This window comes from Primulina eburnea, chromosome 15 (assembly GCF_022965805.1).
Source record: "Primulina eburnea isolate SZY01 chromosome 15, ASM2296580v1, whole genome shotgun sequence".
In the NCBI taxonomy this organism is placed as follows: domain Eukaryota; kingdom Viridiplantae; phylum Streptophyta; class Magnoliopsida; order Lamiales; family Gesneriaceae; genus Primulina; species Primulina eburnea.
Window position 1 is genome coordinate 1,708,801 of NC_133115.1, and position 17,727 is coordinate 1,726,527.

General features: G+C 34.3%; 1 protein-coding gene and 1 long non-coding RNA gene across 2 annotated transcripts in view; one reads left to right on the forward strand and one right to left on the reverse strand.

Annotated features, from left to right (window-relative positions):
- The window catches only part of LOC140814184 (uncharacterized), a 95,799-nt gene extending 90,886 nt beyond the window's left edge, over positions 1 to 4,913 (forward strand). Inside the window, exon 2 of the long non-coding RNA XR_012114079.1 lies at positions 4,544 to 4,913. This is a non-coding gene — a long non-coding RNA (uncharacterized lncRNA). The remainder of the gene's footprint in view (positions 1 to 4,543) is intronic.
- On the reverse strand, positions 4,475 to 16,741 carry LOC140814181 (copper-transporting ATPase PAA1, chloroplastic-like). The gene is made up of 17 exons (XM_073173072.1): positions 16,217 to 16,741; positions 16,031 to 16,084; positions 15,447 to 15,600; positions 12,839 to 12,913; positions 12,255 to 12,532; positions 10,961 to 11,194; positions 10,600 to 10,698; positions 9,958 to 10,107; positions 9,652 to 9,798; positions 9,310 to 9,360; positions 9,056 to 9,228; positions 8,373 to 8,511; positions 7,308 to 7,405; positions 6,413 to 6,653; positions 5,696 to 5,899; positions 5,355 to 5,435; positions 4,475 to 4,991 (listed from the first exon to the last, which is right to left on the reverse strand). Exons 1-17 carry the CDS (start codon positions 16,658 to 16,660, stop codon positions 4,737 to 4,739), a joined length of 2,877 nt encoding a protein of 958 aa, XP_073029173.1. The 5' UTR covers positions 16,661 to 16,741; the 3' UTR covers positions 4,475 to 4,736.
- Between the last annotated feature and the right edge of the window lie 986 nt (positions 16,742 to 17,727).

Consider the following 17,727-nt stretch of genomic DNA (forward strand, 5'->3'; position numbering starts at 1 on the left):
TCTCACGGATTATGACCCGTGAGACGGTCTCACATGAGACTCACTCTTCATTAAATGAGTACATGTTTGTGAGACGGTCTGATGGATCTATATCTGTTAACTAGGTTTATCTGGTCCAATATATGTAATGAAAAATAATATTTTTGATATAAAAAGTCATATTTTTTTCATGACGGCTTGGAAATTAGTTTCAAGAAATTGACATGTGAGACCGTCTCACATGAATTTGTGTGTAATTTAAATTTATTAGGTGTATTTTACTTCCAGGTTTTTTAAAATTAACTACTTTTTTTTCCCATTATCTAATATATAAAGTATATAATCTAAATTAATTAAATATATATTATTTCAAAACTAAATTCTCTAAACTGATATTGATCACTGAAACGTATCAAGAAAATATGTTTTATGAGACTTTTTTAAAGTATCCTCGTGAGCCCACGTATTATTTTGATTCAGTAGTAATTATCAAAACAAATATGGTTTGGTATTTAAGAGTTTTGTATGTATATATTTGAATTGCTTTATATTATATTTATATTCGTATTGCACCGACTTAAAGATTTGTTTTTTCCTAGGAAATAAAAGCACAATCCCAAATTTGATGATTCATTCATAAAAAAATTACATTCTACATTTTTTCCTCGATAATGTTTTTAAATTTTAAGATTTCAATTGTAAAGTAAACTTTTTATTGTGAATATCGGTATGTTTGATTCGTCTCATAGATAAAAGATTTGTAAGACTGTCTCACAATAGAACAACTCAACTTTTTTTCTCGGGTATTGACCTATTACACCATTTAATTAGAGGTTGTCTGAGGGTAGCACCACCCTAACGCTTTTAAATTAATTTAGACACGTGATATCTATCTATTATAAATATATGAGTTGAATTGTTAATTTACATCTGTCTTTATCTTCATTAAATAATATTCATTAATACATGTCTCTTTGGTTATTTTGTTTTCATTTATCAATTAATGAAATCTAAACTAAATTGAAGAAAAACAAAATGTTGCATCCATTTTTTTTTTTTTGACTTTGATGAAAAGAATGTGGAAGAACTGCAAAGTGGCTTTCCGAAATCAGGGCCCGACGTTTAGCAATCCGAAAGGAAGCCAGCGAAGAATAATGAAATTTACATTCAATTTTTTAAATGAACTATATTCTTATTTTAAAAATATTTATTTTTATTTATTTATCTATGTTTTTTTGTCAGATTTGTGAACTCTATCTCTATTTTTAGGATGTCCTTTTGTTTGATTTAAAAATTTTCATTAATTAATAAATAATTTTTAAAATAAATAGAATACAAATGAAGTTTATGTTTTTGTTCAAAATTTTATATTTATCCAATTTTTGAGTAATTCTTCTGTAAGACAGCATCAAGTAGATATATCTCTAAAACAAGTCGACATTTTTTTATTAAATAATTTTATTGCATTTTAAAATAATCGAAGAAAAATGAAGTTTACACTATTCTTCAAAATTTTATAATTCTCTAATTTTCGAGCAGGTCTTCTGTGAGACAGTTTTGTTAGACCTATTTTATTGTGGTGATGAGAATCAAAACCAGTAGGAATAACACCAACCAGAAGATAATGCAAAGCAGTAGCTCTGTACTCGCTTTACCGGAAGCAGTACTTTACTTAGTGTTCAACGGCTTAGTATAACAGTAGCAGAACTTAGCCTTACTGGATCAGTACTTAACAGTATTTAACTCAATCATCTCTATCTTAAATGTTATCGTTATTTTACCTAGTGCAAAGTATTAATTGCACCATTAAATGCTGTACGAAGTCATTTAATTTGCTTTACCCATTTTGGTAAGTAACAAAATTGATTGTATTGAAAGCTTTTTGCAGGATCCTTTTAAGGAATACAGCTGTTTCTATCATAAATCAAAAGAGCCGTTTTTTATTATAGACGCTGGATTCAAGTTATCTATATATATGGATCAAAACCATTTATAGAACATCGCCGATCATTTTTACCTATCCAATGCTACATTGAACAACCGTGAACCAATCATCATCTTCTAAACTCAAATTTGCAGAAAAGCAGTACACGTTTCATATTATACATCTGATCTTTGGAGATAATTTTGTACTGCTTTTTCATCATCTCTTCAAGCAAAACATTTTTACTATATTTCGGAGAAGAGTTTGTAAAACTGGAAAAGAGTCTTTTCCAGAACCTTGTTGTATTTAACTTTTGTGTCGAGTTACTAAGAATTTCAGTAGGCAAAAGATAAGTCCTACTGAAGTGGGTGTGTACAAGTGTGTACTGTAAAAACCAAAGTTTTTTAGTGATACCTTCTGGAAACAGAAGAAAGAGAGACGTAGAAGATTTTATCTTCGAACTTCTAGAAACAACTACTGTTTTATTGCCTATTGTTATTACTGTTTTCACTTTACTCCATCGCATCTTTTCCGCACCTACTTTTGTGATCTGCTGGACTTACACTCGAACAAGAACAGCTACAATCTCTAACATGATTCTAGCACCATTTGTAAAAATTATCATCAAATGAAAATAGTTTATTCACCCCCCTCTAAACTCAACATCGATCCCCAACAAGTTTCATTGATATATATCCTAATATATCAATATTTTTCTTAATGATTCATGTTGGATTGGAGATATGTTTCACAAAATTGACCCACGAAACAGCTTCATATGAGTTTCTGCGACAATTTTATTTTTAATTTGAGCAAATTAACATCCATAAATAACGTAAATTGTGTGAATTTACATGTATGTCCTTATTTTCGTTAAATAGTATTAATAAATACATGTTTTTTTTGTTTTTCAGGTATTGATTAATTTTACAATAAATTAAAGAAAACTGAAATTTTATTTTGGAATAAGATTTATAGACTATTTTTTTTATAAAAAAATTATATCTTTAATGAAATTTAAAGAAAGCGACACAATGTCAACAGTACGCACAAGAACTTCCTGAGACTTCATCCATCTCTGTACTACTCTCACTCGTGCATGTTTAACCCAACAAAAACTAAATAGCAATGAAAGATTAATATTTTAGTTCAACATTTCTTAATCTTCATGTCAAATGTTATACTTGTTACCTAATGTGATGTACTGTGCAAACTATATACAAAGCTAATTGCAAACATAATGAAAATTGCACTGACGTGAGTGTCAATGGGCCAAACCGTTAAACTTTATGCTTGATAAACCCAAATAATTATTTGTTGCCATGAGAGAACACTTCAAAAGAATTGAAATGAGCTTAAATTGATTTTATGTGTAATAATTACTCTTATATACATCAAAGTGATAGAAAATGAGGAATAAGAATGAATTCAAATCCTTTTTATGTGAAACAAATTATTCTTACATCTATAATTACTTAAAATGATTTATAATATTTTACTGATGTTTTTTAAATATTTTTTTCTCGAAAAATAAAAAGTTTTAAAAATATTACAATTATCTTTATGTTTTATGTCATGTGATCAAATTTCTTTCGATGAATAATTGTATAACTTGTAGCTAATTTTTCAATGACGCGATTTATGTATAGATCTTTATAAATTCAAAATATATCATGAGAAATTCAAAATTTACGGTTGTTGTAAGTTCCACACGTGCAACGCACGTACATGTCTTCTAGTTCATAAAAATATATTAACCTTACACACTCAAATTAAAATTGAACAATCACATATACTGTCAGGATATTACATTTATGTCAACGTTTCATGAAACCATAATTAGAGGTGTATAAGGTACCGTGTGAGATATTATTTAAAATTTTCAATATAAATTATATTTATATTAAAGAACATAAAAAGAATGCGAGCGAAATAGATCGCCCCAGTAGTAATCTATGAAGATGCAAAAGGAATTCACGATCAATGAAGCGTATACGATTCAAGATACAAGATCGTTTCTTTTTTTGCTACCAACACTTATACGTAAAATCGAGTTCATTAATATATTTTCGGACATATTGAAATTCGTACAGAAAGCAAGAAAAAACTTGTGATAGTTAGGTTCCACTACAATACTTGATAACGAATTAAAACTTTCAATGTTTGTCCACCAAAGAACATTTAAAACATTTATTCCGGAAGGTGAAATTATAATATATTACAAATATCTTAAACAAAAATTAATTATTAGGACAGATAGCAACTCAAGTGAAAACTAAATTAAATCATTAATATTATTTAATGATTACCAGCGGCATGAGCATGCATAAATATTGTCAGTAATTTGTCATCTTCGTACGTTTGATGTCGGAGTCGTATTTTTCTTTTGATTTTTCAATCTTCATATAAAACCATTTAAGTTTGCTCATAGAAAAATACCAATTTTATTGTTGATGGATTTTGGTTCTTAATTAATCTTTTGGCACTGTGTATACATTGCTGAATTATTAGAAGGCTATATTTGTTTTAGTAGTATACTGAATAATATATTCTTATCTTCGTTGTGCTAACTAGAGGTTGCGAAAAAGAAGATGAATAGATGAAAACGCCGAATCCATTGGCTGAGTAGATTGTTTGTAGCAGTTCTTGATGTGCTCCTGCATCTTTATCTTGTTTGGGAACCTCCGCAATACTCGAGACTCGGGTTTAAGACACTTGAATAAACGAAATGATTGCCCATCCTGACCTTGACGAAAATGTAGACGAAACGGTGGTAACACAGCTATATGCTTGTTAGGGGTTATCACCTCATCGTTTGCAGTGCAGGAGTGGCTCATCTAGTAGCTGTGAACGGATTTCGCAGAGTCTCATTTTCATCCTTGGTGTTATTGTCAGAGTCTGAAGGAGCTTTGATGTGCAATGATGTTTTCGAAATTTCAGCTTCTTTTGATGCAAATCTTAGTCTCAAAAGTAATGAGTTTGTCATTACGCCAATAGAACTGAAACCCATGAGTGCACCAGCAATAGAAGGCGATAACATGGTTCCAGTCACAGGCAGCAAAGTTCCAGCTGCTACTGGAATTCCGATCTGGTAAAAGACGAGTGAAGAATGGAGGTGAAGCAATCAGAATGAAGGAGTCGAATACTAAAGGCAACTGCCAACTGACACGTAAAAAATAACTACTGTTCTCATACAAACGACCGAGTGAAAAGACTAAGCTGTCTGCTTATAATTTGCATATTATCATTTAATAAACTCGAAAAACAACTGTTTACTTGGTAACTTCGAGAACCAGAGTTTTAACCTGCCAAGTCCTCCCACCAGTGGTTTTATTTAATCCTTGTCTTGTGCCCCAGCATATTATACTTTACTCAAAATATTTTCAATAGCGAAAAACAAATAAACGGAATCCTTTATTAAGACAAAGGTTTGATGTAGAGAAAAACTTACAATGTTGTATGCAAAGGCCCACCAAAGATTTTGCTTCACAGTCCTCATGGTAAGTCTACTCAGCTCCAGAGCATCGAGCAACTGTGTATAAAAGGTAGTCAGTCACTCATCAGGCAGACATTATTAGCCTTCCTTTTTACACATACTAGTTAAGCCCACAAACCATCACTATGCATAGAAACATTTCCTCAATTGACCGCCGGGAGTTGGGAGTATTATTTGATGTGGATGCATCGTGTAATAGTCTAGATTCCAATTTTTTTAATTTACATATAAATCCAATAAAAATGGAAGTGGAGAAAAAACTTTACGACAGATGAAAACAAAAATCAATGCGATACCTGGGACAATCTGTTCTGCATTAGCACGATAGAAGACACCTCACTAGCAGCTCCCACACCCCCACCAATGGCAACCCCTACATGTGATGAAGCCAAGGCAGCTGCATCGTTGATTCCATCACCAACCATAGCTACAATATTATGCTCCTCCTGAAGTCTGTTTATAAAATTCTTCTTTTCATCTGGTTTCAATTCATACAAGACCTGAAATTAACCATTACACTGATTTCAGTCACAATCAACAAAATATCATATATTTCTTTGGATATAATAAAGAGTGGGAAACAGTAGAGAGAAAAAATTGTTTTTCATGTCCAAGGAAGGTATAACATAACTCTTCTATACATTGATTTGCTAGAGTTAATTTAGGGACCATAAGTGAGATTCAATGAGATTGCTGAGAAGCGAGAAACAAAAGTGTAATTGATAAAGTCTAATTAAGTCATCACACTACATTCATACTTGCTAGGAACATAAAGATGCATGTCAATCCAATTCCGTTTCATTCCAAAACCAAATTGGTTTTAGTTGCAAAAATGTGAAGGCGAAAGGAAGTGACCCGATAGAATTACAAGTCGAGGGGAATCGTAATATCAGATTTTTTATTGACACACCCCTTTAACAAACCAAAGAGAGATTGAAGAGACAAGTATTTTTCTTTTCTGAACGAGGATTCCTGAAAAATATTTCTAGATGTTAAACATGAGATGATCTTACCCTTTCCTTTGGAATACCAACAACAGAAGCAACATACTCAGCAGCACCCCTTTTGTCCCCAGAAAGCAAATAAGTGTTGATTCCTTGATGAGTCAAGGATTCGATAACATGTTGGGCATCTTCTCTGATCTGATCTTCAACATAAATGATTCCAGCAAGAACACTATCTACTCCCACATAAACAATCGACTGATTTTTAAACTCCTCGGCTTCTTCAAATGGGATATCACCAATTCCATGCCTGCATGATTTTTAAATTTTAAATTCAACTTTGAGATACATAAAACATAAAAAGGAATGTGTGATGAGGAGATTTGAGACTGTGATTGGTCCATAATATACTAGCACAATATGTGTATGATAGGTTTTGTCATTTATTCAAGGTGAATCACATATTTTTGCATTCATGAAGTATTCTCAAATTCTTATCATATTGTAAGGGAGTATGCTTGATTAATTATGTCTAAAGTAGCTCAGTAGGACAAGAGTTGGTGATCCGTATACATCAAATCAAAAGGAATGTTTCTATACTGATCTTTAAACGAGCCTTGTGGAGCTCCATTTTTCAGTCTAGTCTTCCACTCTATTTTCCTTTTTATATATGCCAGTCTTCGGTAATGAGCGATAAAAGATAATAAGTTTTGTTGTAGGATTCTCAAACAAAGAATGCATTCCCAAGAGTCCAGTTTCAAAGAGTGAAACATCTAACATCAAGAAAACTGGCACGATCAACTAAAAATACTGTGCAGATATTAGCTTGAGGAATATTCAGTCGCATGAAAGTCTACATAGCCAAAACCATATGTTAACTAAAAAGGCTTCTTCATCAAACAAATAGCAACAGTTTTGAAGTTAAACATAGTAGCCACCTGAAATCAAGAGATGACTTTGTTACCTTTTAACCCACTCTAGTGTACCGACAGCTACATTTTTTCCATCAATAATGGCCACCGCACCAGATCCAGGTTCCTCAGTAAATGTGCCTTCTACTACCTACAAGCACAGTCCTTAATCCAAACTGATGAGCAGAAATAAGAGAATCATAAAAAGCTTCATTGTGAAGATTGATATTCCACATCATGGAAAAACAGACGAAATTTTGGAACCCGGGCTAGTCATACTTTTCGCAAAGCAACAGCGGAAGTTCTGTTAAGAGCTTAAGTTGCAACCGCAGGAAACAGGAACCTATTGGAACCTAAGCATAAAGGAATCTGAAACCAAAGTATCAAGCTGAAGAACAGGTTCTTATGACTCAAATTGTATAACAAACTCATAGGAATGTTAAGAACAAGAAAGCAAATTTCTTGGAGTCTCAATTTCTAAATAGAAAAGGCAATATAAAAATAAAAACATAAAAGACATTTTTTCTACATAAATCCAACTTCAAAGCAACTGAAGCAGGATTGAAATCTCATACATCCTTTTGAGAAGTAGAAGTTAAGCTAACTAAAAAGGGGTTAAAGTTTTCACTATAGCATTGAGCAATTTTATGCAGATGCTGCGTAAAAAATGTATGCAGATGACCATTCAAATAATTCCGTGCAAGCAACATAACAAGAAAGACATGCATTAAAAGTCTAAAACTATTCATTATGATGCTATCCATGAGTTCAAGCTTTTTGGGAAAACCGATTTCAATATTCAATCAAATCCAGTGGTTAAAGATTTAAAAACCTTTGTTGTGGATTGTTAAGTTTGTCCTGGGTGTGTCTTTATTGGCTATTCCAAATCAATTTGCTAGTGTAAGCTTTGGATGTTAATTCAAGACATATATTCCCCGTATCTGGTTTACACATAGATTGCATGTTAAAATATACAACAATTTAATGTACCATCGTCCATAAGTTAAAACTTTTGGGAAAAGTATCTTCGACAACTTGGTAACCAAAGCATGAGTTCACACAGTACTGTGATTCCAAATAATATTTCTCAGATTTCCAAAGGATTGAAAAATATATACCTTCATTATTGGACACTTCAACACCTTCGCAGCCTCGACAATTGCTTTTCCAATTGGATGAAGAGTGTTGGATTCAACTCCAGCAGCCAACTTCAGAATTTCAGCTTCAGACCACTTATGAGTAGCCGCTGGGTCAAGCCTGCAAAGAGTGTTGGCTCATTATCGTCTTGTAGACATAAAATAAAACTCAATAAATAAGATGATAAATACTGAATAAAGAGTGTGGATAACATTCTTCTTCACTTTAAGATAGAAATTGTAGCATAAAAAAGAAAATAAGGAACACTAGAATTAATCTTTCATGGAGTTACTAACCATGACTAGTGATTTTGGGATAAGGGAGATTTTAGGTTAAAACAGAGCATAGTGGAAATATGAGGTTCATATAGATGCATACAACTAAATTGGGATTGCATCGTGATGAAGATGCAAGCTAAGATGGCAATGACTATCTTAAAAGACACACAAGCAAAAGAAGTTATAATATGAAGAATTTTGACTATACGAGTTTCATGTTTCATTACATTTTTCCAATATCTATCCAATATTTATGTTCCCAGAATTATTGACGTTAGGCCAATCAAGTATTGATTTATTGACATGTGGTGCAATTAACCAACAACAAACTGACAATACAACTTCTTCAGTGACACGTTGCTAAATGGACGCGTTCCATACTCAACTGGGAATCTGTATCACCTAGGTGGTATGGTGACACTACTTTGGTCACACTAGGTCTTCCTATAGTCAGTGTCCCTGTTTTGTCAAATACAATAGTGTTGACTGTTGAAAATTTTTCCAAGATGCTTCCACCACGCAAAAGCAAGCCTCTTGTAGCACCAAGTGAAGTTCCAACCTACAATTAAGTAATTGGTAGTACATTGGTGTACAAAAATTACTTGGGGTGGCAAACCAAAGTTTGTATGCTAAAAATTACCAGCACAGCTGTAGGTGTTGCTAACCCAAGTGCACATGGACATGCAACAACCTGTGCTCAATAGACACAGAAAGATTAATGCAGAGAGTTTAGTATGGAGATTAGAGAAATCAAAGAAGCAAACATTTATCATATAATAAACCGCGTACAGACCAAACTCATTGGAGAAATTAAGAGGAATGAGAAGCTCTTGTCCATATATGATACCAAATTTAAGATATGTTTCGGTCTCAATTTAGTAATTTTCTTTTATTGCAGGAGCTTTGAAAAAACAGCACAAATTTAATCATTTTAAGTTCATGTGGCAAGGCCTCAGATGAATGGATGAGAGTGCACGAGTACCAGGACGCTGCAGGAAAGTTGTAATGCCAATGATATGGGACTTCCTTGGTGAAGAGCAGCTGGCAGGATTTGTGAACCAAAATGATTCCAGAACATAAATGTGGCAGCAGAAAGTGCCATTACTCCATATGTAAAATGTCCAGCAACCTAGGTCAAAAGAGTAAATCACACGACTGGGGACGAACTTATTGTACTGATACCATACATGATGACGAGCATATTATAAATTGTTAACATAGCTAAAGCAAAACAAAACACAATCTATCATTATTCAGAGGAGAAAAGGTGAAAATATAGGTGATGTACCTTGTCAGCCAACCGTTGAACAGGAGCTTCTCTGGTTTGTGCTTCTTCCACCAACCGAACAATGTCCCCAATTGTTGTCTCACCACCTGGTCTCTGCACCTCTACCGTAAGCTTTCCATTTAGGTTTATACTCCCAGCTGCAACTTCAGCCTATATATATAAAAGCCTAAGTAGCTGGATTCATGAAGGAACCAAAATTCTACAAGATAATTTGAGAATGGAGAAACACATTTTAAGGTCCTAGCCAAGAGTGGCCATGAGCAAAAAAAGATGCATGTAAGCTGGTTCGCAAAGCCAGAAAGTTTGTTACTTGGAACAAGAGAGTTTGAATACATGAATTAGACTTTATGTTGCTTGTCAAAGGAAATTTGCAACACCATCATAGAAAAATAGGGCTCAAACATCCAACAGTTGGTCGAGAATTTTCTATTTGTTATCTGAACTAAAATAAGCATTCCTTAGCATCTATTATTTATCAAAAACTTTAGTTGAAAAACAAGGAAAAATGAATTTTCTTTCTGTCTTGACATTGACCCGACCTTTCTTTAATGCCAAAGCCAAGCACAACCATAGAGCATTGCATTGATCACTTGAGCTTCACTCTTATAAATATAAAATGACAAGGTGCAAATTAATGATTACCCCAGGTAACTTAGTGACAGGTAGAGGCTCCCCTGTAAAACTTGACTCATCTACACTGCTTCTGCCCGATCTAACGACCCCATCAGCTGGAATACGATCCTAAAAAGTGATAATAATGAGTGAAAAAAATTAAATTCAAAACTAAAAAATAATGCTTAGATATAAAAGAATCTGATACAAGGTATCTGCCAGCAATCTTAAATAACTTTAGGGATGTAGTTAACAACACATGCCCTTACGAAAGTGATTGGATCAAAATATAATATTCTACTGAAACAAATACTGATGAAACGGTACAGATCTAGAATTCCATGGAATCAGGACGAAGATTCTATATTATTGCAAATGCAAAGATGCTTACACCAGGAAGAATGACGATTTGATCTCCAACAGAGAGATCATTAGTATGTACTTCAACGGTCGAACCCAGATCTTCTCCATTTCCATTAATCAAAAGACGAGCTTTAGATGGCAAGATACTGAGAAGACCAGTCATGTCACTTGTAGCTTTGATCTTGGCCCTCTGTTCAAGATTTCTCCCAAGTAAGACAAAGGCAATCAACATAACCGGTTCCTCAAAAAATGTTTTCCATCCCTGCGTAGACAGAAAGATTATTTGACAATATCTCATCAAGGATACAGCAGAAAACTGCTAAGAACCAAGCAAATATGCCACATACGACTGGGTTTTAAAGGTAATATCATAACAAAATTGAGGAGTTGCCAACAAACATGGAGATACTGCATGAATTATAACGAGAATGTGCATTGTCTTTCATTGACAGCACGTCGGTCAAGGTACAAAAGAAAAGATAGCACAACAGATCAGACATGAAAGCTAGTGCAACTACCTTCATCAACAGAAAAAACTAGAGAAGCAAATTTTGACATAAAATAAAATGTAATATAGCCACTAAGAATATAACTTAGGAGATAAGCCATGCAACCAAACAATTAGACAACATATATCATTATTCATAAAGTCATTGTGCATGAGGTGTCAGCTGCACAAAATTGTGCAGTTTGAATTGAAGTATAAGCTTACCAAACAGAAATCATTTCATTTTCTCAATACACAGTAAGCCAGAAATAAATTTACCATTTCTTGAGCTAAAAAATTGACATAAGTAATAATTTCATCCAGGGGCATCAATTTCCGATGTGCATATTAGAAAGGGAATGCACCAATATATTTTGATGGGATTAGGATATGATTTATTTTTATCTGTTTGAACAAAGTATTTAATTATAGGGTAAACTTGGATTGGTATAATTGAAATCAAGGATGTCAACTCTTGGGATTAAATTTAATTGAGGGATTTGAACATCATCTCCTAACAATTTAATTTTAATTAATAATGGATTTCAAATCCACCCACTAGTAGTATCATTTGACATTCATACTTCCAAGTCCCGCTCATAATCAAATCACTTCATCTAAATCACATCCTTCCGAACAAACACAACCTTAGAGACTTCTTCCCTTCGTTAATCAGCACATTATGCAAATAGCAAATGGTTACCCTTAATTTCAACTCTGCTCAGTAGCATGTTCAATATGAAATTGAACTTAAACATGAAATAACACATTACTTACGATAAATATTTTTTACTTTGACTAATGACCCATGTAGGTGGCTGAATTAACAAATTACCAGCTTTGGCATCAAGGCTGCCAGTGAACTGACCGCAAAGGATGATAGAGCCCCAATACCAACTAGAGTATTCATGTTTGGGGCACCTCTAAGAAGACTTTTCAAACCATCCATAATAAGCTGGCGGCCAGGACCAAGCAATGTAAACAGAGACAGTGACATATGGAATCCTGTGGAGTGCAACGCATGAAGCCATGCAGCTTTAGCTCCAAAAAAATGAGAGAGATGTCCAATGATGCACACAGCACACAGAGCCCAAGAAATAACAAGCCCACGACCTGTTAATGGGCAAGTTTTCAATCACTATGCGCATTAATTTGTCTTGGCCTCAAATTTAAAAAGTAATATACTCTCAAGTATCTGAACCTGTAAGAACTAAAATATTGCAAATCCGCTAATTAGAGATCTAGAATCAATTGGCTAATATTTGTCAAACGCTGGTTATTAATGGATTTGCATATATAACAAAATTGACTCTGAACATTTATGTGGGTGTCTATGTAGTCTACATATCTTAGTTTTTCTAAAAATAAATTATACTTAATTGTAGGCATCCAAAAGCATAAAGAGGTAAAAAAAATTACCACTTTTCTTTAACTGTGCATGCTTTTCATTTATTTTCTTCTCAAACGTTGCATAGAAGTTCGCCCCTCTCAAATCTGCAAACAGAGAGCATGATGAGAACTGAAATTAAAAGGCAAAAAATCGACGGGATCCATGGACCAAAAATATATATACAAATTCCATGTCATTATGTTTTACAGTACAGTCATGCATTCTGAGGAATGATGCAATGGCTATTTCTTTTAATTATAAAAAACACCAACATTGTTGAGACGGAGTATTTGACATACCCCTATTTGTACATATATAACTGCCAAAATACAAAAGAAAAGTAAGGGACTATGCCAAAACATCCTCAAACTGTTGGACCAGTCGATAACATACATAAATACAACTGAAATCTAAATTCAACACCCGATGTACACCTAGCTAAAATGGTGCCTGAAAAATTAGAGATAACTGACGAAGGCATGCAATGGCTATTTTAGGATGATAAAATTCAAAAAATGTATTATTTATTCAGTCATTATTATACTTGCATAGATATCGTCAAAATTTTGTAATATTTATCCAGTCAATATTTCTACCAACGATTTGGACACACTGATCATCCTGGATGTTCCAAATTCTGGAAAAATCAATGAGTTCTCTCACAGCCAATAAAGCCAATGCACTAGAACTCTAAAACTTACTATGCTGAATTGATAAAAATATCTGGAAGACGGGATTGGGGGGGGGGGGGGGGGGGGGTTCATATTGGATTAGTGTGTGTGTTTCTTTGTTGGGAAAGTAGGACTTCCCCATGTATTTTTTTTTTTTTTTGGGGGTGGGGGAACATGGGGAGTCCTACTTTCCAAAGAAAAACACACACTAATCCTAAAAACTTAAAAACCCCAGGTTTCCATGGCCACAGCTAGTCACTGTTCATACCAGTGACACTTGCAACTGTTGCTGAACTCAGTTACTAATGCAATATATCAAGGGAGACCTCCTAGAGATCTTTTCCTGCCTCACATTTTGTTTCTTTACAGTAAATTTTTAATATATTAGTATCTTAATTTTTTATTTGCTAAAACACACATTACTTTGACAATAATATAGTATAATATATTTTGATATTTAAAATACCAATGTTTTATAACATAATATACCCACACGGTATGTTAACAGGGAGATCCTTAGAGATTAAAAAAAAAGATTAATTATGTATCCTAAAATACTCGTCCGTATACTTAGTGTATTAATCTGTTCATTTGCCTAGTTTTTTGTTCTATCTGGTGTACATTTTTCATTTTATAAAATACACCTACATCTACTGATGATCTACATCTATTCATGGAATGCAACACTGATTTTTTTTATGACGATGGAACTTGCAGCCACTGTCTTTCAGTGCTCATTGAGTAAACCTTTGGACTAATGCAGTAGCCTGCAAATTACGTTAGTCTGATAAACCACACTAGGTAAACCCTATGTGATAGGGTAATCCAAGCAAGTGATAATGACGACCATTAATCAAACACCCGCCTACTTCACTAACTCGGACACTCCTAAGGGGCTGCAACACTGAATTTTGATAATATTAGTATCATAATCTTTTTTTATCTACTAAAAGGCACATTATTTTGATATATGATACATTAAATTTCGATAATTAAAATAATCAATATTTTATTATATTTCTGAATGGTGGGGGCAGTAAGCCAGCCATGACCAGCAATGGCTACCAAGCTGCTAGTCTTAATCAATCAAACTTAAGCACATAGATTTCACAACAAAACCAGAACAAAGCATCATGAATCATCTCATCATTAAATTGGAACTAAGAACAACACTAAATGCAAAAATATTGCAATAAACAACATAGAGACGAGAAACAAAGCATGATCAGGTTATGTCCATCGGAACTGAAGAAATACAAAAGGAAACTGAATACAGATTTTGGAACTCAACCGAGTTGTTCTAAATCCGATCGCAAAAAATGAACCCAATACAAAATCTACTGGAGTTTTACATTTTAAAAAGAAACCAAATATTTTAACTCTCTTCTCAAGCTGTCAACGATTCTTAACCGCCTAGACCAAGACTCGGAATCTTACGCTTCTCCTGCTACCTGATCACCTGAAATGTCACCACATTTCAGAGCAAAAGGTGAGTTGCTAACTCAGTCAGAACAACTTTCAAACAATTTACAAATGTCTTTAAAGATATTGCTTATACATAAAATAAGAGTTCGAATATATAGGTAATGGGTTTAGAACTAGATACAAAATAATGTCTCCCATTTCAAACAGGATATAAGAAATATAGCATATTCATAGATGCTCAAGATGCTTAAGATATATTTATTTGATATATAATTATACTACATAACCTTACGCAGTGAAGGTAAGTGATGACACTCAATCAGCAGTCAAACACAGTGAAGGCAAGTGATGTCACTCAACCAGCGGTCAAACACAGTGATATGATGTCATTCAATCAGCAGTCAGTCAATTGGGTGTGATACGATGTCACTCAATCAGCGGTCGAACAAAGTGAAGATGAGTGATGACATGACCTTATGCAGCGCATAGAACGAACAAAACAAACGAAAAAAAATTCAATATTTGATACAGAATTGCAAACCTCGAAGATTAGATTTGAATCCACAATTGGTCAAATGCTTTGCTAGAGCCTCTCCCAAATCATGTCGCCAATTGGGTGCAATCTTGGCATCAGGCACAGGCCATACAATTGCTGTCTCAGTCGTGAGATTTACACTGGCCGAAGAAACCTGTGCCTGTTCATAATGTATTTCATGGTAAAACTCAATGGCGGAAAAGAGAAACAAGCATGTCCGTGTATCAACCCTTTCAATATACATGTTAAGAAACATTTTACCTAACTGCCTAAAAGATAACACTACTCTGACTATAAATGCACCTTATTAATCACATGCTTCCAAAACAGTAAAACTTTAAAAAATGAAAAAGAATTTTGGTTTCACTACTTTGTCCGAATTATAAAAATTAGTTTTCATCACGATGGCCATTCTTCAGAATGGAATTTATTTTAGCGATCAGGACTATGCAAAGGCAATTCAGATAGAAAGAGCCAAACTTGATAACTTCATTTTTTTCTTCGCCTAGATATTCATCGAAGGAACACAGAACACAAGTGACTAAATGTTGTTGAGTAGAATAAATCAGTTGCAGATATCAAGCGCTTACTTGACTTTCTAAAATTCTCTTCACACTCGCTGCGCATCCCCCACATGTCATCCCCTGCAGTATAAGAAATTTTAACTAGCTGAAAAAACACATATGAAATAAATAAATATAAAAAGTAAAACTGGAGATCAATTGAATAATCGTACTTAGCAAAAGAGCAAGTACATAACCATATCTAATGCTTACCCCAACGTCGATAATAATAACATCAGAACTCAAAGCTGAAGCATCCCCATCCCCCGCGTGCACGGCACTCGGCTTAGAATCTCCACCCTCGGCCGCGCCATCACCTTTACCTTCACCACCACCACCACCGTCGCCGCCTGAGTTCCCATTGACGCCGTCAAATCCTCCTCCAGCAGGAGTAAATGAAGCAGAATAACTCGCAGCAAACTGCGGTCGGCTTCCGCAGAGCTCGACTGAGCCAAGGCGCTTTACCAAAGAAGCAGATCCAAAGCGTCTCAGCTCGCCGCATATCCTGAGTTGGAGGCTGGATATTTGACTCGGCCGAGCTGCCAAGAAGCTGCGGTGGAGCTGTGCAGCGAGAGGATTCGAATAGGAATTGAGAGACTTGTAGACTACAAAAGTAGAGAGCGTACAAGTGTTAGCCACAAGTAATTTTGACTCCATTGCCACCAACCAAGCCTTCGTCTCCTCCACTTCTCTTCTGTCAGGGGAAGCTGAAGGAATTAAAAGCGTGGGTCACTTATATATTACTTTTTTAGCGTTTCTTTTCTTTCTTTTTTTAATTATTTTGTTCACAAACACGTGGTCCTTCATCTAGTTTGTATATGCATTTGGTTGAAATTATATAACAAACCATCGGAGTAACGTAGATTACATAACTATACTAAAATAGAAACCGACCCCCATTTACAATGCATATACATATTCGGATAAGGGTGGATCTCATGTGAGACCGTCTCACATATCTTAATATGTGATACGGGTTAACCATACTCATATTCACAATAAAAAGTAATACTCTTAGCATAAAAAGTAATATTTTTCATGGATGACCAAAATAAGATATCCGTCTCACAAATACGACCCGTGAGATCGTCTCACACAAGTTTTTGTTTTCGGATAGTTGATTTATCCAGCATTCGTTGCTAACACTTATGTAATATCGACGAGACAAAAAGATATATTGAATGATTTGTTGCTGAAATTTACGTAATACTGATGAGATAAAAGAATATATTGAATGAAATTTCACGTTATTTTAAAATAAATGTTTAATAATAAATAGACGTCCGTTGAAAAGTTGAAAAATCAACGAATCTAGCATGTATTAATAAATATCCACGGTTAGATTAATTATTAGGGTATTATAACATCCATGATATGCTTAAAGTGGCTTCTCAATCAAATCTTTGTGTGTGTGTGTGTGTGTGTGTGTGCGTGTGGGGTTGGTACTTGGTAGGTGTAGACATCGAAAGTAGGACAAAATCACAAGTTTGGGGTAGGTGGCGATGAGATGGGCTTCAATGAGTTAACAAAAAGGCCTAGGCCCAAAAATCTAGATCGTACTATATTCAGTTGGTTGGACTTCTGAGTAAAAAAAATTATTGGACATCCGAGATGTTTTGCCCGTTTATGCTGGGTCAATCGTATAGGTGGGATACAATTGGAATTTTTGTGCACATGTGTGTTGCCCTTCGTATCATGCTAGTAGTCCGGGTCGGGTCGACTGT

Bases quoted from the DNA above. Each gene is read 5' to 3' on its own strand.
- LOC140814181 (XM_073173072.1), bottom strand. From the start codon at position 16,660: ATGGAGTCAAAATTACTTGTGGCTAACACTTGTACGCTCTCTACTTTT. The intron at 15,601-16,030 runs GTAAGCGCTTGA...CATTATGAACAG, and splicing joins AGAGAATTTTAGAAAGTCAA to GCACAGGTTTCTTCGGCCAG. The intron at 10,108-10,599 runs GTAATCATTAAT...TTATATATATAG, and splicing joins CTGTCACTAAGTTACCTGGG to GCTGAAGTTGCAGCTGGGAG.